Below are 24,369 nucleotides of genomic sequence, written 5' to 3'. Positions count from 1 at the left end.
AAGGAGCATAGGATGAAGCAGTTTGCAGCTCTTTCAAGTATAGTTTATAAAGTTATTTATACAAACATAGGGAATGCTTTTTGCTTACATGGGAATAAACTCCCTAACTCATGGATCGATATTCTTAGCAAGGATCCATCGTATTCAGTGCCCAAAATAGTGGTACTGGACTTCAGAAGCACATTACTAATTTTCAATGGCACAATCGTGTGTGCTTGACATACCCCTTTTTCATTAAAAGACACCCACCCACCCACAAAGAAAAAAACAGCGGAAGGAACTGGGTCAAACCCTTCACCCCTGCGTCATGGGAGATTAAGGAGAAGTGTCTCTCTCCAGAGGAAAAATTAGAAACTGAGAAATACATTCTTTTTTCATCCCACTGACAATGATGATTTCCTCTGCAACATTAGGATCCTATTATGCCATGGCAAAGAGAGGACATCTGAATTCTGAATTCCGGAAGAACCTAAAAACCTGGTTCTGCCACCCTGCTTGGGGTGGGAGGGGCATCAGTTCATCTTGGCGGTGGCTAGTATAGATCTCTCCCCAGCTAACAAGAACTGCACTGCTGGATTTTATATTTATTTTATTTTTATAGAGTTATTTATATTGTAATTTATGTGTTTTAATTCTGACTGTAAACCGCCCAGAGTCCCCTTTTCGGGAGAGATGGGCGGTGATAGAAATTTGAAATATAAATAAATAAATAAATAAAATGTATTTATTTATTAGCCTCTTGGTTTTTGGAGAGGTGGATATGCAGGAGCAACTGAATGCCCATAATTGGAACCAGGATATCTACAAAGAGTGGTCCAAAAGAATATTTCAACAGGTGTGACCACACTGCCTACTAGCTGCACAGCAAAGGCAAAGAAGATGTACAGGCACATTAAAAAGGACAGTCGTCTAGTGAAAAAATACCTTTTCTTCTGGAGATCTTATTGTAAACATCTGCAGCAAACTACAATATGGCACCACATTCATGAATTAAAGTGACTGACTACTGTCCTTTCAAACATTTGTGATGCCATTTAACTATGCATGGGTGGTACCAGTGGCATCTGAGTGACATCTGATGAGATGGAACAAGCATTGCATAAATTAGAAATAAGGATCTAATAAATAAATTAGAAATAAAGGGAACTTCTTACCTAAAGGGAATTTATTTGAAAACATAACTTCCCAAAAACCAACCTTGGAGAGCTAATTAGTTGGGACTGGGGATCCCTCTCTCTACATAGTGGAGCACACATGGAACATGTTGGACCTTATTCATTCAGCAAGAAGAGATCTACGATAGGCACTGGCTAGCACAGCCATTAGTTCTCATCAAAACAAGAGCCAGATACAGGTCCCGTGTTCTTCTGAAATATTCTTACAGACGAATCCAAACATGGAGAACTTTCAGTAGATCTTCTAAGACTTCATGGGCATCAGCAAGCAAAAGCAAGAGAAAATCCAAGGGGAGGTCTAGAATCCCCGCAGTGCACTCAACTAGGAATTGCTGCAAGAAAATACTTACTGTATTCCTAGTGACAGTTCAGTCAATGATGGCAGTGGTGAAGGCAGTGGTGGGAGCCTAAGACCCACACGTTGCCCTCGTAACTCCCATTTTGTATCTCCAGGTCCCATGACTGAAATTCACTGGCAACACCACCCATTTTCAGCAGCACTTTTTATTTTAAAACTTAAAATTAGGTGGATTACGCCTCCGCTTCAAGAGTAGCATTAATGAGCCAGCTCCTTAAAGGAGCAACATCTTTTTTAGGCTAATACAGAAGCCTGAAACAAGACAGACTCCTTCAGTGAACAGACAAGAGGTGCTCATAAGTGATCTGGACTGTTTTTTCTCAGTCATTGTGGAAGAATGATTTTGTATTTCATATACTTTGTTTACATATCATCTCTGTAAGAACCTTCAGGCATGAAGAATGTGATGGGCCCACTTATCAGGGCTCAGGGCTTTGAGGAACATCAGCTCTTCCTTCCCCTCTTCCAATCTCTCTCCCTTTTTATGAAGAAACAGGTTCACCTCTTTGCAGAAGGCAGAAAACAATAGATCCTGCTTTCTCTTGCATAGAAAACTGATCTCCCAGCAGAAGCTAGGGCAGGATTGTTTCCACCTGATCCTGCATGGCAAGATCTTCTGCAGGGGGAGTCCAAAATGTCAAGATGGAGATTACACAATTGAAGCCCAGTCCCTTTTGTACATGTGAGAATGTTTGATTTTGCATACAAAGGGGTGGGGCTTCAATCATGCTTGACTTTTTGACACTTCCCCCACGGATGCTATTGCAGACCACTACTTGCTCCCTCCTTCCTGCATAAAGTGCCTCCAGAGGATATGGTTGGGGATTGGGCAGATCTAAGAGTTCCCATCCATGTTATGTTTGTGCTTCTTCAGATTTTCTGAATGTTTATCTTTGCTACTGAATGTATCAGAGCTTCTGACATACAAATGGAGTCTGGGTGAATAAATAATTCCAAAATTTGGTGCTTATTTCATTTATTTCCTAAAGTCATCCAAAATGTTTTGTGAAAAAGTAATCACCCCCCTCCTCCATTCGGGCACCAGCTTTTGCTGCAATAACTACCAAAATGCTTCTTGTAATTGGCAATTAGTCTCTCATATCATTATTTAGGAATTTTGGGCTACTCCTTTATAGCAAATTCCTTTGGCTCAGTAATATTTGAGGCTGTTGTAGCATGAACTGCTCATTTCAGGGTTCTGTCACATTTCTATACGGTGACTCTGGCCATTCCAAAACACTAAATTGGTTCTTCTTCAGTTTTCTGGCAGACCTGCTTGTCTGCCCAGAGTCATGAACTTGCTGCACAATCCAGTTCACTTTGACTTCAGCCCTTCTTCTGTAGAATTCCCTGATGCAAAGCAGAATTCATGTTTCCTTCCGTGATGGAGAATCATCCACTTCCTGAAGCAGCAAAACGCAATCCGTGACACTGCCACCTCCATGCTTGAGGTTCTTACTGTGGAGGGCAGGTTCTGGTTTTCACCACCTAGTGCGTTTATGTGGCCTAGAAACTTGAGATAAGCATTAATGTTTTTCTTAGTAAGCAATGGCTTCTGTGTTGTTACTTTTCCATGAGTCCCATTTTTACCCAGGTTGCTTCTGATGGTGAAGTGGTAATGACTTTAACCAAAGTTAAGAAACACCTGCAAATCTCTGGATGTTGTTCCGGGGTTGTAAGTTCCTAGACACTTTTATGGTGGTCTTGGAGTGATTTTGTCAAGACAGGCACTTTTAATAAGGTTCACTATTGATCCAGATCTTCTTCATTTCAAGACTATGTCCCTGACCAGTGGAATCCCAGAGCTTTGGAAATATTCTTCATAAATTCCTTTTGAGGGGGACATGATGTGCTTCCATAGTCTTATGCAGTGAGAACTTCAGTGTGATGAGGAGAGCAAAAATGTGTGAGATTTATGTGGGGTGTATAAACCTGCTTGTTTAATGAAGTTCTCACACAACTAACCTACTGAACTCAGAGAGGAATGATTGCTTTTTCACATCAATACATCACACTTTGCATATGAAATAAATGAAATAAGCAGCAATCATTGGTATTACTTCTTCACCAAGTTTGTCTTTAGATATCACTAGGACCCACATGACACACTGGTAACATTCACTAGCAGATATGCAAAAATTCAGAAAATCCAAACAGGGATGAAATACATTTTTACAGAACTGTATATCGTTGATCAATGTTATTCACATTTTGCAGATGGGGAGCCTGAGCCAGCATGACTTGACTACTGAAGTGAGTCCATGGCAGAGTCAAGATTAAAATCAGGCAGGAATTTTCTGTATTAATCTGTTAACCACCATTCCACCAACTTAATAAGAGGAAACACACCCGGCTTCATTTTACACATAAGCAGGATAACCCAACTGGGTTAATTTTAGTGTTGGTCCACGTTCTGTGATGAGTCAGGCATGGTGCGTTAGGTTTTCTTGCACCTCATACAATGTGGTTAAGCAATCTTCTTTGGCCTTCTGAGCCACCGTTCTGCCTGCTGGCCCTAGTTGATGGAACTTGAGTTCTGCTAAAAAGAAGCAGAATCCCACCCCAGTCCTGACTGCAGTAGGTCTTTCAAATATACTTCCTAGCTGCCAGAGCTAGAGAACTCCAAAGTGGGGGGAAAAAATTCTTAGGAATCTGGACGCTTAATGCCATTACATGCTTTGCTAATGTTTGTGTAGAAGACAAAACTTTTGGAAGCCTTTATATCCTGATCCCACCCAACAGGATTTTAACACTAAGCCCTGCATGTTCCAGCTGCCAAAGGTAGCCAGATTAAAAAGGCAGGGGGTGAAGAAGGGAAAGACAGGGCAACATTTATCAGTATAGAAAACGGTACCTGGGATTTCTTGCTTCTATTGCAGTTCATAACGTATTAGGCCACATGAATATGCAAGAAGAGAAATACCGTAATTTCTACACAGTGGAAGCAAGGATGGTTCACAAGGATAAAGAAGTAGGCAGAGGTGTAGTCAAGGGTGCCGGGGTAAATTAAATTGAGTTTTTGTTTTATTTTCCATACTATTTCTCTTTTTTCCTGCACTTTATATAACACAGCTTGCCCCAAAACGGAACAGTGCGATGGGTATGTATAATATGTAGTAGAACTATTGTTTCCAAGCCCTAGGTCTTTTCCTGCACTGGTCAGAATGGCTTTGGGATACTATGTCCATATTTTTAAAAATTTGCAGGTACAGAATGGGAGCAGATTGATTAGGGGAGTAAATGAAAGTCAGGTCCCAGAAGGAACAGTGACAACTGCACGTGTCTACAGTCAGATGATTGAGAAGTAATATTATAGAATGCTTATCTTGGGCATCTCTTACAGTGCAAGGTTCTAGAGATTCCTGCTACATCATAATGCACCCACAATTAATCTGTGGACAAGGCCCTTCCACCTCTAGTTAGGTAAGTCTATGAGTACTAGTTGACTAAATTCTGAAGGAAAAACTACTCCCCTCCTCTTGAGATTAATCAAGAGAGGATTTTGCTTTCGTTGTTTTGAAATTTCTCCTGGAAACAGCAGCTGGTTGTGGGGAAGAAAGGAATCTAAACCCACTTGCTAGTTGTGGAGTTAAACTTTCCAGAATGCAGGAAGGACTCTAACACATCAAGACTTTGAGGTGCAGAGAGTAACTTGGTAAATTTTATATGTGCTCAAGGCAAGTATTGTACTCAGTTTTCTTCAAAGTTCATTATTTTTCAAGGCCTAACCACCAACTTAGGTGGACCTCCCCTTTGTTCCTACATTCATACTCCCTCATTTGAGGCCTAGAGCCAGTCTGGTCTAGTGGTTAAGGCAACGGGCTAAAAACCAGGAGTCTGTGAGTTCTAGTCCTGCCTTAGGCTGGTGACCTTGGGCCAGTCACATTCTCTCAGCCCAACTTCGTGCAATGTAGACTATCCTCCTCCCTAAAGCAGCAGCAAATAACAGCCAAAGGCTGTAATTGCTACATCATCCCAGGCTGTCCTAGATGATGGGACAGCCCCAGTGGTCAGGAAAGAGACTCTTCAGTTATCTGAATGAAGGACTTGCTCTTACTCTACAGAGCAGGCCTGTAAGCTTAAGTTACAGAAGGATCAATTTTGGCTGAGCATTAAGAGAAACTGGATGATGGGAAAATAATGGAACTAATTATCAAGCAACCTTTACTGGAGGTTTCGGCTTGACATCTGGAGATTGTGCCTCAATACACTTACGGGGTACTGGTTTGCTGAAGGATGATCTAGATTAGCTCTATGGAGAAATGGACTGGGATAGACAGCCAATGAGACCGCCTCCAACTCTGATATTCTCTGATAATTAATAAGCTTATGGGCTAGCTACTACTGGGTGGTGGAAGACAGGCTGTTAGGAAATGACATCCAACTCCCATATCACTACTGCCTGCCTATAAAGAGCAAAGTGACACAACAGGCTGGCAATGTTTGTTAGCATGCTTTTCTTCTATCCTAGTGGTAATACTGGGAAGAAACTGGACACGGTCAGGATAGAAGAGGAGAAATGTCATAAATAACTGTATGTCTGAATTACAGAGGGAAAAGAGACTGGAGGAAGACTAGCATCGAAAATGAAATTAGTTGACCTGTCCTTGAAATATGATGCATCCCTGACAGTAATCCTAATTCATTTTCCCCATGCAATAGCATTTATAATCAACAGGAGAGCAATGAGACTTGCAAAGAGCTAGAGATCTGTCAAAAATGGTGGTCATGTTATAATTTGGTCAGTGCAAGACAAACAGGCAGGGGGTCAACTGGGGACAGCAGGACAATGGAGCAGATCCCACATGGTTCTTCATCGCAGCAGGGACCACTTAATCTGTTCCTTTGCTGATTGCAGTACCTGCAAAGAGAAGAAGAGTGAAAATTGGTGGTCAGCTGGATTTCTTGCACAACTATCCACCCACATAACTGCTTTACAGAAAAATCTCAGAAGAGGGGTACATAGTGCTGAAAAGGGGAAAAGGGGAAATCCAATATTATGCACGTCCAGTGCAAATGTAAATCCTGGGCCCTAAATAAAATTGTGTGTGGGGGGTGTTCCACTTTTCAAAACCATAACTGACTGATGGAAATCCCTTGTGGGGTTTCAAATTTTGTAAACATATTTCCAAGCTATAACAACCTTGCTCATCCTAGAGTGGGAGAGCATCATACTGAAGGCTATTCAACAGGCATAAAAATCCAAAGTGTGGAGTATTGTTTTTCAAATGAAAGCTAAGATTAATAGTACAGTCAATTCTGCAGCATGCTCCAAAACCCACATTTGTGTGGTGCAACTGCCCTCATGTCCCAAAGCTACTCGAAGCCCACCTGCCTCTATCAATGTCTTCAGCTGTAACCTCAAGAAAGCTTCACTGGGAGGAAGACGACAGCGAGGTACATGGAAATAGGATACCAAGCAAAATGTAAAGTACTAGAAAAAATCTGACCAGAAGACATACCTGTGAGACTGTCTGTTCTGTGAGAGGGACATCCTCCCCCTAAAATATGGAAGAAGAAAATATGTTTGGTGGGATGCAGAATGTCCCATTGACCCTTCTGAAAAAATAGATCTACTGGACTCCTACTTTTGTCTTCCCAAATCAGGAACTACAATTTTGCCACTTAGCCCAATCATTTACCAAGAGTGCCTCCTTTCTCTCCCCCTGCCCCCACAACATCACAGCCCACATGCAGACAGTCCCAGATAAAGATATAAAATTGTGGCATCCTTTCATCTGCTGCAAATACAAGCTAAGCGACAATTGCCTCTGCCCCTCAGCCAATCAGGTCAGAAAGCTCCTGCCTATCAGACAGGCTGCCAAGGAAGAAGAGGCCAGATAAGGGTCACTTACACGTACAGCAACCCTATGCAGCACCTGCTGGGGATCACTCTCTAGAATCACCCTGCAAGAGATAAAGAAATAATTGCTCACCAAATTGGACTACACTCCCTGGTAGCTCTTGGGAGGGGAGGAGTAGCAAAAGTAACAAAGGATGACACTTCCCAAAACAACACAAGGAATTTCTTACCGTCAAGAATACATATTTTGTCCACAGAGATATGCACTAGATCCATATGCAAGTAAACCCAAACTTGAGCAAGATCAGATTTCTAAAGTCATTGGACTCACCCCCCATCCACAATTTCATCCACTGCCAGGAAAAGGCCTTCCATGTTCTCTAGGAGAGCTCGCTTCTCCACATTCTTTCTGCAAGAGACACCAAATACTACTGAGTATGGAACTAGGGAGCTGAGTACCCCCTCAGCCGCTAAAGCCTCGAAGGATCAGCACCTGGTTCAAAACTGAAATCCCAAACACACACACCTTTTACATACCTTGGGGTTTATTTCACAGGACGTTTCTCAACCATGGTATGGTTATCACTGAACGCAAACAAGTTATCTAGGTGGGATGCAACTCCCCCGCCCCCAAAATGGGAAAAAGCTTACAAGACAAAGGAAGAGCAGAGTAGGAGGGCAGGGCAGCCGTATCCATATGCTGAGGCACAGGGAACTAAGTATCTCTGGGTGAAGCAAGCAACCAGTAGCCTGAAACCCCTGGCTCTGAAAACCCCATATGGTGGGTCTACCAATTCTCAAACACACAAATCCACAGATGGACTCCAAATTATTAAAACAAGTAACATGAATACATTCTGAGAGGTTTATCTAATCAAAATCTGGTTATTTCTGAGAAAAAAAAAACAGTCCTCTCCAATGTGTACCCTTTAGACGTCTTGCCTGTCAGCTCCCATACACCTCAGCCATAGCCAATAAGGAGATTCTTACCGCAACATCTGACTGAGTGAGTCAAAGAGACAGTTGAGCACGGCCATTAGCATCAGCTGCAAGGGAAAAGCACATCTGTATGATCAACATACATGCATTCACACAATGCCCACACAATGAGCCAAAGGCAACATTCATTCTGGAATGTTTGGAGGCTTTTCCAGAAGAGGTGGATGTTTTGCTACAAGTCACTAGGGTCCAAAGAAGGGCATGGTGAGCCAGAACTGTGTATCTGTGTGTGTGCCATTGGTCCTTTCTCTTAAGTATATGTGAGGTTCTCAGTTTAAGAAGAGATAGAGGGGGCAATGATTCAATCTTGCCACAACATCCTGTCAAAGGTCAACAGTGTCAGCATGTTTGCAGTCAGATTTCACACAACATAAGGGATGAGCAACAATGTTTTCTTCATATGGAAGGTAGGACAGGTGAAACTAGATGAGCTACTGCAGACAGCTGCTTTGCTGCACCTGGGATAACGTACCTCATTTTCATAGGAGCTGCCGATAACATAAAAATAGAGGTCAATGCTGCTCTTGTAAACAACAGTCAGGCCTTCTAAGAGGGCAATCTCACCTGGAACAAGAGTGGAGGGAGGTAGACAAACACAACTAAATCATATTTCTAGTCCTGAATAACAATAATATTCTGATACAGCACAGCCACCCTTCACCTTCAACAGCTGCTTAACAAGCAAATGTTGCCCCAGAGTTAATACAGACTTTTGGGAGGGTCCACACTAATGTGGAAACAATTACCTCTTGCTTAAAAAAATGTTTAAACTGGACTGCTGTAATACACTATCAGTACTTACATTCACACCAATTTGTAATCAACGTTACACAAAGCAGTTATGTGCTACAGGGTGCAGCATGAACCCATACTCCTACATTAGCTCACATGCACAAAGGTGTATAGAAGGGCTGCTCAGGAAGCAGGAAATTTGAAAAGAGTATCTTTTTACAGTCAAGTAACCCCTGGATGAGTTTTTGATACTATGCACTAGGAGGGTGCATCAAAAAGAAAATTTGTTTCAAAACTGAACCTTAAACATTTGGGTTGTTTTCACTCAAAACAAAATCCAGAGGGGTTTTAGGGGTTAAGTGGGATAATGCTGGTGGGATTCACTTCTTTCTCCCCTTCTCCTGCATGGCCAGTATGTGAGCCTGCACATCCATCTTCCTTCCTTCTCCTACCTCCACTTAGTTGCTGGTAGGCACCACTGCCTACCATTCTCCCACTCCCAAAATATTTCTTCCCAGAACATGCATGCTTCAGATTCATGCCTGGATCAAACACACACACTTTGATCCAGTTACAGGCCACTCAAAATTGACTATTCTGTGCACAAAACAATTTTTGCATAGAACATTTTTCATATCCATACTTTGCAATGAGCCAGAGGATATTAAAGCCAATCAGAATCCCATTTTGCAATTGAAGCTGGGTGGAAATCTTGGCAAGAAGTTTTATGCCTGCCTCTAATTTCAGCCAAGGTTTATACACAAATAGTAAACAGGGCCAGGGGAAATTTAACCAATAAAGCAGGCCAAAATATTATTTAAGACTTTCTCCAAAAGAATTTTACTTATGAAAATGGTAGAATGATAGAATTTGAAGGAGCAATTTAAGCCTGAGTCCTAGATGCTCTATGCATATGCCCAAATGAAAGCATCTACAGGAGATGGTTGTCTAGTATCCATCTGAATGCGTCCAATGGAGAAGAACCCACCACCTCTTTGAGTAGGCTGGTTCTACTGTGGAACTTTTTACTATTTGGACTTTTTCCTGACATTCAACCCAAATGTGCTTTCTGTAGCAAGACCATCACTGTGTCTTGCCCTCTGGAACAATAGAGAGCACATCTTCACCTTCTTCTCGGTCATTCACTTTCCCGAACTTAAAGAACACTAATATCTTTTCCCTCACACTCAGTTTTTCACAACCAAACATTCCCAGTCTCCTCAATCTCTTCTCATAAGACATCTACATGGACTGCTCACCCTTAAGGTAGACGTTAAGCAGGCTTCTCCTAAAACTGAAATGTAAGTTAAAAATAACCTGGGAATTTTTTAAGAATCACTTTCTTAAAACTTTCTTGTACCCACTGATTCTGTTTTTTTCCCACTGGTACAGATCTGGTCTTTGGAATGAATTAACAAATTAACAAATATTGGGAAATAATTAAATAATGTTCAATGGAAAACCTACTATCTGTCCGGTGGGTCTTACTGAAAATATTCTTCTCAAAAGCCTTCTGCTCCTTGACTGTGGGGTAGGTGTCATCGTAATACTGGGGAAAAGAAAGGCTTATTAGCTAAGAGGCAAGGAAAGAAAACAAGTGGCCAGGTTCAAGTGAGACTTACAATCATGCTAAAGGCAACTTTGTGTACTACAATCAGGAACAGAGGAACTATTATCCCGTAAGATATGGTTGGACAACAATTTCCAGGAAGATGCTGTTTGGGAGTAATGTAAATTATGAACCCAAGAAACACTGAGAGGGCCACTGAGTACTCATATCTCATTCAATTTCACAGAACGCCATGTCTATAAGATTTGGAAGAGCAGCTAAGTTTATTTTCCATCATAATAAACCTGACAGGCACCTCCCTGTTTTCTACAGATGCGGAACTGAGGCAGACACAAAGCATCTGAGTCTAGGTAGGGGAATTTGAGCCAAGCTCTCGTAAATTCTCCACCAAAATCAAATGTAGCTGTAGGCTATGGAGCAGGAAACACATTTCCTTAGTCCTTCAAGATAGCAGAGCAAAAAAGGGCATCCTAGCTCCATGGAGGAAAAGGAACATTTTTACATCAGATCTTTTTCAATAGATACTGATTTGGGGAATGGGGTAGCCCTGCAGGCAAACCCTGCAATTAGAGCTATCGTCTGGAGAAATCCAACAGCATTCATTCTGTATGAGACAACAGAGTTTATAAGAACCCTCTGTTTCCTAAAGGCAGTTTCTACCACTTGACCAAGCTTCGGTTCTTCTTAGAACTTAGAACTTTTCCATTCTTTGTAGGCACCATGACTTACCTTAGCAAAAAGACGGTCTCCATCATTGTCTAAAATCAGAATGGCTTTCACTGTGTAGAGAGATGGTTCCTGGAAAAAAAAAGAGACACACATTCACTGTTCCATTCAATTAACACCAAGTGCAACTCTTTTTAACCAGAGTGTGGTGTAAAGATGTACAGTATCATCATCAGAGTTGTCACACTGAACAAAACTATGTAGATGCTGAGGTGAAATGAAATTTACATTCTGTGCCAAATTTTATTCAGCTATTGTGATAGCAGTGAGTTAAATAAATTAAACCATAGGAAGGGACCTGAAACTCCCCCAGTGGTCTTATACAACTATATCCTAATTTCCAAAGCTTGTAGTTCTACCTACATGTTTTCAAGCTTCACTTCACTTCACATAGTCCTTCACAAGGACTAGAAATTTCATTTCTTTTTCTCTAAGAGGAAACTTGACATTCTCAAGATGATGAATTGTCAGAGATCAAATGCCATTTTTGCCCGGTACCATTTTAAAATGTGAAGAACACATACAGCTCTACTGATGAAGTAAATCAAGAGAACAGCCAAAAACATGCCAGGAATATCAAGATTTGTCATTCCAGGTCTGCACAGTTTGTGCCCTATTCAGTCTAATACATTCACTTGACCAGTTATGGCAGCCCATTCAATAAGTAAGAGTTGCTGGAAGTCGGGCAGCATATACATTTAAATCATCATCATCATCATATTTGTTTTTCCCTCTGCCTTTACATGACCTAACAAATAGGTTTGGCCTTGTCAAGTACCAGGCAAGTCACAAGAGATGACAATATGCCAAGCTCAGGATATATCATAATGGAGAATGAATTGGTTTATGCAGGCTTGAATTGCTGAATGCATCTTAAGCATTAGCACGGTTTCATCCAAAAGCTGAAAAAGAATGCTTGCATGTCCAAGGTGGCCCACTACATCAGCAGATTCAAAGCAATACAAAGGAATGGCTTCTTTTAGAGATGGAAAATCAGGAAGTCACTATATCCCTGCCTCCTCTTTCTCCTTCCTTTTGAAAAAAAATTGTTTTCACAGCGTGTCAAGGCACCTTCACACTCAGTCCCATCAGTATAGAAATTGCTTCCATGCAGCACAATCCCATGCTACAGATGAATATATGATCACAAAGGCACAAAGAGTAACTATTTTGGTCTTTCCCATCCCTTCCTCCCAGTTGCAGTAATGAATATCTGGGAAGAACCATGTGACTGGCACCCCATATCATATACAGGCATGTACCCTTGCAGCATGAGATTTCACCACAATGAAAATGGAGACGAAGTATGCAAAACTCTGACAAACATTGTCACCCTCCCACTGCCCCCACCAGTGAAAACTACAACTGTGAAAACAACACTTCATTTCAATTTCCAACACAAAACACACATTTTTTTATATTCCAGACTTCCCCAACATGGGCAACATCCATATATATGAACTTTAACTCTCAGCCATGGCCATGCTACTGGGAAATATTGGCACAGATCTGAGGATATCTTGGTTGGAGAAGTTGATCTACCCCATTTGCACATGGGATAGCGGTATCCCAGCAGGATATCCTCTTTTACATGCCTGTTGAAAGAGGCACCATGGAATGTAGGACAACTTTGTTGGTCCCACACTCTAGAGTTTGTAAGATGGAAAGTCCAGGCTAGAAAGGGCAAAGTTTATGACACATTACACCTGCGCAAATTTAATGAAGACTGTAATGTAAGGAATTATGTAAGGACTACCCCAAAAACTTGCTGTTGCCACCAAGACACTAATCCAGAACATCCTTAATGTATTATCTCCCTGTATTACATTTTGTAAGGCAATACATTTCTTTGTCAGAGAAAGCCATCCTGATATACTCAAAATGCCTTCATTGACACAATTCCTGTTGGATCCCATATTTTGCCTCTTATCACCAGAGAGAGCCCCAGAACTGTGGCATAATCTTCATGAAAAGAACCGAAAGAGGTATAAGATACTAGAATTAAAAGTACAGGCTGGTCTTGCATAAATACTGTAGAGTGCAATATCACGTATACATCCTTCCCATATTAACTTTTGGGGAATATTGCCCACTAAACCACCCATCTTGAACTGGATTTTATACCAGGGATAGAACAACTACTGTCCCTCCTTTCCTCTCTTTGTTTTTCTCTCTCTCTCTCTCTCAAGCAGGGGTAGAGAATCTCCTAATAGTTGCAAAGAAGAGAGGATTTCAGCTGCACCAGCAAAAATTTCACCTTTAATAAGTTCTTGGAGCCTGAGCCTTTTTATTTTTATGAGAGAAGTAGTAAGATAGACTTATAAATTTTGCAGACTGCTTCTGTGACTAAAAACAAGTGAAGGTACTGCTCTATACTCAACAGCAGCACTAAATGTGGTTCAGTCAAATATCAGCTTGTCAGAGCCATGACCAGTTATAGCTTCCACCATAAGTCAATATGCAACATGTAAGTTTCCAGCCCAACCCTGACATACAGAGTCAAAATTATGAAAAAATTTCTTGCCATGTTTAGAACTCAGTGAGGTATTCCAAAGGAATCAAATAGGAGGACTGTAGCTGCATGGTGGAACACATCCTTTGCATAAAGAAGGACTCAGACAAAATTTCTAGTGTGTTACAAGGTAGGCTTAAGAAAAATCTTGCCTGTAATTCTCTAACTAAGCCAGCTACGTCAACAGTCAGGCTCGGCATAAGGCAGCTTGTCATATCCCTAATAGCCTCTTCAAGGTGAGGCCAGAGAGAGAAAGGGCCAGAAGAGACCCAATTCTTCCCTGCTGGATGCTGAAAAGCTCTCGAGACAAAGTTCTGTGATGCACTGACTTCCATGTAGCCACAGTCAAAGTGTATAACAGAACTTCACCTCAAGCGCTGTAACAGGTCCTCTCTGGGAGCAGAAGACCATCTATGGAGCAGACCTGCACACAGACATGTTAACCTCGACACAGAGTTTAAGCCTGATTCCTCATCCTGAGCCACCGTCCTGCTGAAATGGATCAAGGCCAAGGCAGCATGGAGCATGCTTTTTCTTAACTTTTGTGAAACAAGGATTCCTGACAACTATGAAAGTGGGCAGCCCTCTGTTCTTCTTAAGATTTAGCCTGAAGCCATCACAAACCAAAGTCTGGCACCTAAAATTTAAAACAAGCGATAATCAAGTTTCTTGCAAACAATACTCTTTTGCAGAGCAACCTGCCTGTATTGCATGGAATTCCATAACAAACTAAATATTATGTCTGGTCCTACAGTCTCCAGCAGTTCTCTGCTTATGCAGGACCCAGATTTATTACTAGGCAACCCATCCTAATTCTACCGAAGAACCAGAATCTAGAATTGTTATGGGGACATGGGGCTGTGAATACTAAGTGCTTCTCAATGCAGTGGCTTTTATGGTCTAGGGAATTCTGTGATTTCTGCAATTAAACAGAACACAAATAAATCAGGCCAGCTAAATTTGAATGACTTACCACCACCATGTATATCATGTGGCTCCAAACTTTATTTTCAAGTCATGCAAAGCAATGTTGAGAACAAACTTGATAGGCTAACTCCTTACACCAACTGAACACACTCCCTTACAAGATTTGCCAGAATAATTTATTTTAAAAAAGGTGATCCGTGACTGGGATTGCAAGGGTTTTCTAGCAGTCAAACCATCTGGAAAGAGAAACATGAAGGTCAAAAGCTTGACACCACTGGTTTCTCTCACTGCCAAGAAACTGGCAGAGAAACTGCCAAGTTCCATAGGAAGGTAGAGAAAAAAGTTTCAGGATTCCCCTGTGGCTCATCCATTATCAGACAGACAATGAATATCAACATAGACAAATTCAAATGTTTTTCCAACTCTCTTCATTCCCATTCAAACGCACAAATTCATCTCAGAAACGTAGGAGGCAGAGGTGTTATGAGAATATTCCTCCCTTTCTATAATATTTCTCTTCCTATCAGATTAATGTGTATAGATCTCAACATGAGAGGTGCCTGTTTTACAACAAGATGGAGCATCTGAACTCTGCACTGAAGCCCTTGGAAACTGTAAGCACAACAGTGCAATATCTAAAACTACGCAGCTAATGACTGATATAAATATATCAGGGAAATATTCAGACACCTGATCTAATCCAGAGTGAATGTTGCCACAAAAAAGGACAAATGACTAGGACTCACTCTTGTTTTACTTCCAGGAAGAGAAAAAGAGATGTTCACTATATATGTATCAGAGTAGAATTTATACATCTCTTTAGCAAAGAGACCAGTTTATATTGGAGAGAAAGCAATTAAACAAAGTTTAAATCTATAATGAGCACTAACTAGAAGGCCAGAAGTGACATAAATTTCTCTCTGGAGCCTTCCAATTCAAGCCAAAGGCTGCCTTGAGCAAGCTACCATTAGAGCAAGACGTTAAGAGTTATTGCACAGTTTATTTTGATCATTTAATTCTGAAGTTTCAATAAATTAAAGTTCAGTCAATTAAAGTAGGTGTGCAGTGGCCCAGATGGTCAGTGCGATAGCAGGAGCATTGCCATAAAGATTTTACAGCTGCCAGGACCCTGAGGAAGAAGAGTGTTTGGAAAGGGAGACAAAGTGGGAAGAAATACGTGTGTGCTTGTTTTATTTGCAAAAGACATTTGGAGAGCTGCATGGAAGAGGCAGAGCCATTTCCACTGAAGCTTACAGAAGGCCAATAGAGCTCACATGCAAGGGAACCTCTCCTGGAAAGAGGAGGAAACATATTGTTAGAATAAAATGGGTCCAAATTATACCACTCGGTCATCCGAGTGGAAAAAGTGGCACATGCTCAAAAGCAAAATAAATTGCCTGTATTGTTTTCCAACACTATCATTGCTGCAGTTCTTAAGAAACTCAAGAGTTAAATCTCTTCCTCTAAAGATGATGATGTCTGGCCATTTTCTTTTGGATATCTATCCCAACTGCAGTTAGTTAGATTCAGGAAAAGTCTCATCCTGTCCTGTAATCTCCCATGATATCCAGATCCCTAGGCTTATTAAGCCATCCTGGAGGTCACAGAATCCACCAGATTAAAGAAGGTCTGCTTTATAATTCCTTCCATTATTGTGAATGTGAACAACTCACATTGTGGGGGTTTTTTGGGGGGTGGGGAGGTATGCATTGATTATATGCCTTATAATCCAACCTCATGTGACTGATACTCAGAAATAACTCCTGCTGAGATCCATCTCAAATGCATGGAATGTAGGTTTATAGCTTTATTAACTTTTGATATTATAAGATGGTTGCTTTATGTGCTTCTTATATTGGCTTGCCATACACTCTTGCATTATTAGAAATGGAGGGTGGGGAAAGAATGGCTACTTTTATTTTATTGATGGAATATATTCTACTATGTTCCTATTATCAATATTGCTCAAGGCAGCTAACAATATTAAAATAGATAAAATATAAAAAGTGACACATAAAAGTCAATCAGACACATACAGTATCTTCTTTAAAAAAATGCAGCACGCATCCATTAATCCATTAATCCCTCAGTGAACAGCTTAAAAGCCCACCGCCTGACTGAATAAAAATGTATTTGCTTGTCAAAACAGAGACAAGAGATTTCGTTAAGCTGCCTTCTCTTGGCCAAGAGATCCAGATCTGTCACCCAGAAAGCCCCCTCTCACATTCCTAGCAAACATGCCTCAGATGATGATGTGATGCAAAAAAAGGACCTCTTCGCAACATCTCAAAACCCAGACAGCCTTTCAAAGGCAAGATGATCTGATTTCAAGGCATACTGAGTTTTGTCATTCATTAAAAACATACTGAATTGTGCCCTCAACGGTTGATGGAGCTAATTATAAGCACCTTGGTCAACAGTCCAGCACTGTAAACCAATTGAGGTTTCTGAACACTTTTTCTAAGCAATTCCATGTAGAGAGTGTAAAAGCCACCCAATAAAGATATAAAACACTATGTCACCATGGCTAGTATGGACCGTGGCAAAAATGGATGCAGTTAGTATATTACCCTTAGCTGTGCCAACACAATTCTGGCCACCAAACTGCAAACCAAGTCTTCAGGGAGCAGTATTATTCTATCCAAGAAAGCTGTTCTGACATGGTTAATGAAGTGATTCTCGGCAATTCTCAAAGACTGTCCCACTCAGAACACATTAAAACAGTTCAGTCAGAATGTAATTGAAGCATATTATCAATTTTACCTCCTTGCACACAGCACAAACATGTCTGAAAATAGCTCAAGAGATCTCTAAGGAGTCCATACTGTGGCCCCATTTTTACTAAAGTGTTCAATCAGTTTCCAGGCTGTGCCACTGCAGACTGAAACTGTGGGCCACACACACATACAAAATCTCTCAAAACCGTTTTTTTAAAGGCAGGTGCTGAATTCAAGCAAAACATGCAACTTTTCTATCTGCAGGTTGTTGTTTTTTTGGTCATAGTCTTAAATAGATTATATTCAGATAGTCCAGATAGAGATAGTCCAGATACAGATATAAAATACCTCAGCGAAAGATTCAGTTTAAGCTCCAATATGAGTACTAGTTTCCCACAGTTCCAAAATGAAGGCTAAAAATCATCTGCTTCCTACAATCTAGGTAAGATAGGATTTGAACCTGAATATCTTGGTTCTAATTCAACTCAACCATGGATTATTTATGTAATTTTTGTAAACTGCTATTAAACTATAAGCAACTGACTGTAAAATGAGAATAAGAAAATATTCTCCTAATAGATTTACTGTGATATTGAATGGACTAAGGTCTTCAGCATGTAACAGGCATACCTAAAAACAGTGCTCACAAGAATGACAATTACCATCACAATACATTAGTCAAAAGCAAATTAAAAATAGATTACCTGCAGGCAAGTTTAATATATCTGTGCATAGTTAAGAATGTTACAGTGTTTTTCATTCTTCAAGAACCATTGTTGACAATAAAAAAATCTTTCCTATTTTAACCTCATGACAATCTAGTGAGGTCAGATTATCTTGGAATGACAGACCTAAGATCACTGATGTGGCACCATGTGCAGTAGTAACAAATACAAAGGTCAAAATCCTCATGCTATTTTGTTTCAACCCTTTTGAAGCTTGCCAAGGGGAAAAAAGGACATAACATTTAATAAAATAAGTCACTTAGTCAGCTACATAGCTAAAAGCCTTATACCCCTCTACTACAACTGCTTAGAACTAAACTGAAGTATTGTCAGGAGCACAAATCCAGAATACTACTTAGCTAAACAAGGAGGAACGCCTAGAGCTGACCAGTATTGCCTTACCAAATCTTGAAGTCACTGAAATAATGCACATTAACATTTAAAGCAAAGGTGCCCAACTTTTTCTTGGCTACATTACTAAAAAGAGTAGATGGAACTACACCAGAAAATAAATGTGATTTCATTTCATTTATATTTAATTAATTATACTTAACATGATTACTTTCTAGTTATATATTTAATAACTTATCCTATCACATTAAAAATTATAATTTGATAGCAGGTTTTGCAGGTCTCTGCAGCCACAAGTAACTCTGAGCCTCAGGCTGCACATCTCTAATTTAAAATGAGTGGATATAACACCAGTAAGTCCAGAGTTTAAGATTACAAGAGTTAATGAAACCAAGATGGCTTATCTTCTTCCTAAGTCAGTAAATGAGGCTACTGTTGACAAGATACTGACCTTGTGCACCCTTTTAACGCAGGTTCTGGAAACTTTGTTGTGCATTTACAACCAAATCAGCCCATTTTTTTTTCAAAGAAGGGCCAGTATTGTTGGGTATCTGCAAAACTCCAAACCTTCAATGCATTTTCCCATCTCAAATACTCCTCTTCTTTGCCATTATCTCTGGATTATCCATGAGACGAGTAAGAGAATCAGAGCTGGAGGGGGCCATTTAGACCACCAAGTAGAGCCTCCTTTTGGTGCAGGAATCTAAATCAGAGCATCTCAGACGTATAGCATGAACACAGTAAAGGAGAACCCACCAGTTTCCTGCACTGTGGAATGAGAAAGTTCTTGTGCTTCTTCTATATATCATCCTTTCAAGCTATTTGAGGAGTGCTATCATATCCCTCCTCGTTTTTTTCCAACATTCCCAGCGTCCCAATTTTTTCCATAGGCTGTAGTTTCTCATCCCATGATCATGCCCTTCTCTGATCTTGTTGAATTTTTTTCCCTGAATCCTTCTTAAAGCGTGATGCCCAGAACTGGACACAGTACTTGAGGTGAGCTCTGGCCAACGGAGAGTAGAGTAGAACAATTACTTCTGTGATTTGCAAATTAAGTTTCTGTTGTCAGAGCCTAAAAAAGCTTTTGCTTGCTTTGCAGACACAGCATAACTGGTGGCTCATTTTCAGTTTCCAATCGACAGTTGTTTTAAAACCATGCAATTATTAAATGCACTTGCTTCTTTTAAACTGCATTGTTATTTTCAGCCCCATTTCTTTGACCTATTGTGATTGTTTTGAATGTTATTTCTGTTCTCTAGGGCAAGGGTTCTCAACCTTTTCTTGCTCATAGCCCCATTCTGAGCCTCATTTACCTCTGTGATCCCCTCACAGTCACTGTTAAAGATACTTTACTATCTGCATTGTTTATTAATCTGTATCATATACTATAAACTGTAGTAATTTTCAATAATTATACTGTTGAAATTAGTACAGATGTCTGGCAGTTAAGTTTGGGTGGTGCCCTCAGAAACTTATGGTGGCTTCCTAGAAATATGTCATGACTCCATGAGGGGCCATATGGCTCATATTGAGAACCAATGCTCTAGAGTAGTGTTTCTTAAACTTTTTGCTCTCAGGACCCTTCCCAAATTATGGAGGACCCCAAAACAGCCCTTGTTTTGTATGGTTTGTATTTATCGATATTTACCATATTAAAAATTAAAATTGACGCATTCATATAATTATTGAATCATGTAAAAATAACAATATTAAACCCATTTAGATATTGACACAAATATTTTTGATGAAAAACCTTATTTTTTAACAATAGGGTTCAGCATGACACTGTTTTAAATTTTTGCAAATATCTTCAATATCTGGCAAATAATTTTGATTTTAGCTATCTCAATATTATTCCATCTGCAAATCTGATAAATCCCTCCATCTCTTAATCCAAATCAAGCATGACGCTATTGAAGAATGAAGAACCCAGGACTGATCCTTGGGGCCTCTCACTCAATCCCTTTTTCCAGTTTGAGGAGGAACCACTGATGAACATACTTTGATTTTCAAGCCAGCTATGTATCTACTTAAATGTCACATCATCCAGCTAATGTTTCAATAGTTTGCTAGAATAGGTACTTGTAAGTAACACTAACTTCTACACTGTTGCCAAGAATATGATACAGTCATGTCCATGAGGTCAACTGATATCAAGCTTGACTCAAAAGCAACTTTACCCACATCTAAATCACACTACGAAAAGAAAGAACCATGAATTCCAAAGCAAACTCCTAGGCCTATCATTCTGTAATTCTACTGTATATCCTTTGCACTACCTTGAGGCATTGGCTGATGGATCTTTAGGTTTTCATTACTAACCTAGATGCCTGAAGTCTACTAACCCTGCCTTAGAAAATTGTAACTGCTGCCCCCTAAAAAGCAGACTTTTGCAGCGCTAGTGGTATTAGATCACAGGGAAAAAAATCTGGTATTATAATTTCACTACAAGCACAGTAGATAATAATAAAAAAAAAGAGGTTGGGATGCAGAAGAGCCAAAATTTGAATTAAAAAAAAAAAATCAATTAAGTAGGCTGGTCATACTAGAAGAAGTTTCAAGATGTTGTTAAAGGCTGCAAATTATAAATTATTCCATCTATTATTATAATTTCTGCCATAATAATATTTTCCTCTTCAAACTTCAAAACACATTCTAGCAACCACAAAATATCAAGCACCTCAGAGTGTTTTGTTGATCTTGTATTTGTATTAATGGCATGTTATGTATTTGAAATGTGGCTGACTGACAAAGAGATGAATACATACTGGTTCTCCACTGTTCAGAATAAGGCCAACACCACAGGTTTGGGGACCTTATTGAGTGCCCCAAGATTTCGACACCCAAGCCTGCAAAACAATTTATAAAGCACAGAGATTCCAACTGAAAGTCACTCTCAGCAGGATATATTTCCAGAAGCTGTCAAGACTTCAAACCAGAAGATTGTGCTAAACAGGATTCCAAAATTTCAAATATAAACATATGAGATGCATATATGATTTCATAGTAACCCATGTTGTGCTATGACTGTAGATACTTAGCCAACAGTCAGTGAATATTTATTGTTCCATGTTTTACAAGATAGACTCATGGAAAATCAAATTTCACTATAACCATTATGAAAAGAACAACTGCAGATGTAATATGTTGGTTTACAATGTGCAATGTTAAGCATGTATACTAATAAGTAAGTTATATTGATTTCAAATGAAACTTACTCCTAACAATTGCATTTAGGATTACAAGCTCAGAAAGTACATTGTTGTCAGGTTTCTCATCACTAAAATATCAATGGATAACAGGAGGTGGAATTCTTTTTAAATTTGTGGTGGATCTACCAGAAGCACTGGTTGGCCATTGTGATAAATAAGATGCTGAACTGGATGGAGTTTTGACTGGATTCAGCAGGGCTATTATTTCTTTCTTATCTGTTAACAGACTAGATTAGCACTACCATTTTCTAGTAGGCTCCAATACAGAGATATTACGGAAAGAACTTTAGAAGGGAAATTTTTCCCATGGTTTATCTATATTTTTTATCTGTCCTGAAGCTGTTAGGAAGCTGATCTCTGGGAAGGGAGAGTTGGACATTTCAGTTTGGAATTTGTACTATCATAACATGGAGACTTAAATGGTCTTCCCATAATATCAAGGTGCTCTCCAGATGCCCTCAAAAGTTTGGGGCAGAGATTCACAACCTTTCATGGGATAAAGATTTATTGGTTTTGAAAGGTATGATGGGGCACATGTTCCAAAATGGATCAGGCCAATGACTAAATCTTAAATTTAATTAATTAATTAACTAAATGTTAAGGTAATTAAGATGAATAAAATGCAGTGAATATGATTTCTGCCTTCTACCACATTAAAAATTGCAGTTTAGAGTGCCCCTGATTGCAGTGCATATAAATCAAGTAAGTAAATAAATAAATGAATATAGCAATACTTTTTGAAAATGCTTTGAGGGTGAGTTATCAAGAAGAGTCTAACCTGCACATTTCAGGAAGATAAGCTTTCTGGCATCTGAGTAAACCTTTATACAAGTGTTATTTCTGTTTTAATTTTAAAAATATAGTTGCATTTTATTTTTCTTCTTAAAAGTACTACCAAACAATTCTGAAAGGGCAACGTTTCAGAATAGAAATATATATTTTTAAATAAAGAAACAAAAGATCACTGAATTGCATTGCCCAAGGAAACTGCAGATCACTCTGCCATATCAGTTTATCTTGGTCTACAGAGATGTTCAGACTTTCTACCTATTTTTTTCTACTTTTTGGAAGGGAAAAAAGGCTGAGGAATATCTGCTTTTTGGAGGGAGATCACTGAAGATACATGCTAGACCAGGGTTTCTCAACCAGGGTTCCGTGGCACCCTAGGGTTCCGCGAGAGGTCACTAGGGGTTTCCTGGGAGATCACAATTTATTTAAAAAATTACTTCAAATTCAAGCAATTTCACATTAAAGAGGTAAGTTTCATTCTTTATTTTTAGTTTAAGGACACTGTTAATGCATACATACAGCCTACACATGAAACAAATGCAGTAATTTTGTAACTTCTGGCCTATATTTGAGCCTGAATGTGCAGGGGTTCCTTGGGGCCTGAAAAATATTTCAAGGGTTCCTCCAGGGTCAGAAGGTTGAGAAAGGCTGTGCTAGGGTTACACAGGACCTCGCTGTGGTCTTGCAGCAACTCTGAGCACCCCTGAAATGCAGGGCTCCTCACCAGATGCACACAGCAGATCACATTCAGAGCCAGCTGTTTTGCACCACTGTTCATCCTGAAGCAGTTCCAAGCTCCTTGGAACATAGTTTCACAACCTCCTGGTTTAGGAAGCAGTTCTGTAACCAAAAATATTTCAGTGAAAAATCTCCTGCTCCTTAAGCCGGGTCAGCAGCTGGCAGTTAAGAACTAGAGTCCATGAATGCTTTTCTTCAGTGGAAGTCCTATTTTACCCATCTGTGGAATGGGAATGAAGGCCTTATCCCGGCTTTTTAATCCTTTCCTTCGTGAAATTCACACAGGGAACACAGCCACAGGCTTTTTTCTATAAAAGCCGAGCTGATTTGCCCCACGTTTCTGCGACGGGGGCAGAGAAGCCCTAAGACGAGGCAGGAGCTCTCCCCGCTCTGTATCACTCTGTCTGATGTGCCAAGCAGCACCTGGACCTTCTCTCGCCCTCAGCCTGCTGTCCCCTCTCCACCATACGGACTGGCCCAGCCTCCCCAGGTAGCTGGGCCCGGGCTGCCTCCAGAAGATCTCGAGCCCAGGCCCAGAACCACCCCAGCAACAACCAACTAGCTCCGCCCCGCCCACCTGCCCGTCTCCATGGTAACAGGCGCGCACCCCAGCAATTCTCCCTCTCCCCTCTCTTGCCCCTCCGGCTCCTACCAGGATCAGCGCCTCCATCTTGGTCGCCCCGATGCCGACGTGGAGCACCAGCCGCGGCTGCACAACATTGGCTGGCTCCACGCCAATCTGTTCCTTAGACCACGCCTCCACCTTTCTAAGCGACTGCTCATTGGTTAAGTCACTTCTTCCTTCGTCTAACCTGCGCATCCCTTTGCCTAGCTCCTTCAGTCAGGCAACCTTCTGCGAATTTCTAGCGTGAGGAGTGAGGCACCTTGAAGGCCCTTCTCCGCCTGTGATTCGAAGATAAGGCTGCCGGTCACTTGCCACGGATCGATGCCGAGGTAGACGGGGAACGGAAGAATGTGACTGTTTCCATGGTGAATGAGAAAGCGGTTAGGCCGTTTCGGGCCTGGATAATAATG

The 24,369-nt window shown here is 40.5% G+C and overlaps 1 protein-coding gene across 1 annotated transcript; it reads right to left on the bottom strand.

The window, feature by feature from the left end:
- Positions 1–6,242: 6,242 nt before the first annotated feature.
- COPZ1 (COPI coat complex subunit zeta 1) lies at positions 6,243–24,169 on the bottom strand. Its single transcript, XM_063293858.1, has 9 exons — positions 23,987–24,169; positions 11,367–11,435; positions 10,535–10,616; positions 8,808–8,899; positions 8,327–8,382; positions 7,668–7,745; positions 7,389–7,440; positions 6,996–7,034; positions 6,243–6,394 (listed from the first exon to the last, which is right to left on the bottom strand). Exons 1-9 carry the CDS (start codon positions 24,152–24,154, stop codon positions 6,347–6,349), a joined length of 684 nt encoding a protein of 227 aa, XP_063149928.1. The 5' UTR covers positions 24,155–24,169; the 3' UTR covers positions 6,243–6,346.
- Positions 24,170–24,369: the final 200 nt, after the last annotated feature.

The sequence above is a fragment of the Candoia aspera genome, chromosome 2 (assembly GCF_035149785.1).
Source record: "Candoia aspera isolate rCanAsp1 chromosome 2, rCanAsp1.hap2, whole genome shotgun sequence".
Taxonomy (NCBI): Eukaryota; Metazoa; Chordata; class Lepidosauria; order Squamata; family Boidae; genus Candoia; species Candoia aspera.
Note: the sequence above shows the minus strand (reverse complement) of the source record. Positions and strands in the feature narration are given on the sequence as shown.

Bases quoted from the DNA above. Each gene is read 5' to 3' on its own strand.
- COPZ1 (XM_063293858.1), bottom strand. From the start codon at position 24,154: ATGCGCAGGTTAGACGAAGGAAGAAGTGACTTAACCAATGAGCAGTCG. The intron at 8,900-10,534 runs GTAGGTTTTCCA...CTCTTGTTCCAG, and splicing joins TAAGACCCACCGGACAGATA to GTGAGATTGCCCTCTTAGAA. The intron at 7,441-7,667 runs GTGAGTCCAATG...TATCTCTTGCAG, and splicing joins GATGAAATTGTGGATGGGGG to GGTGATTCTAGAGAGTGATC.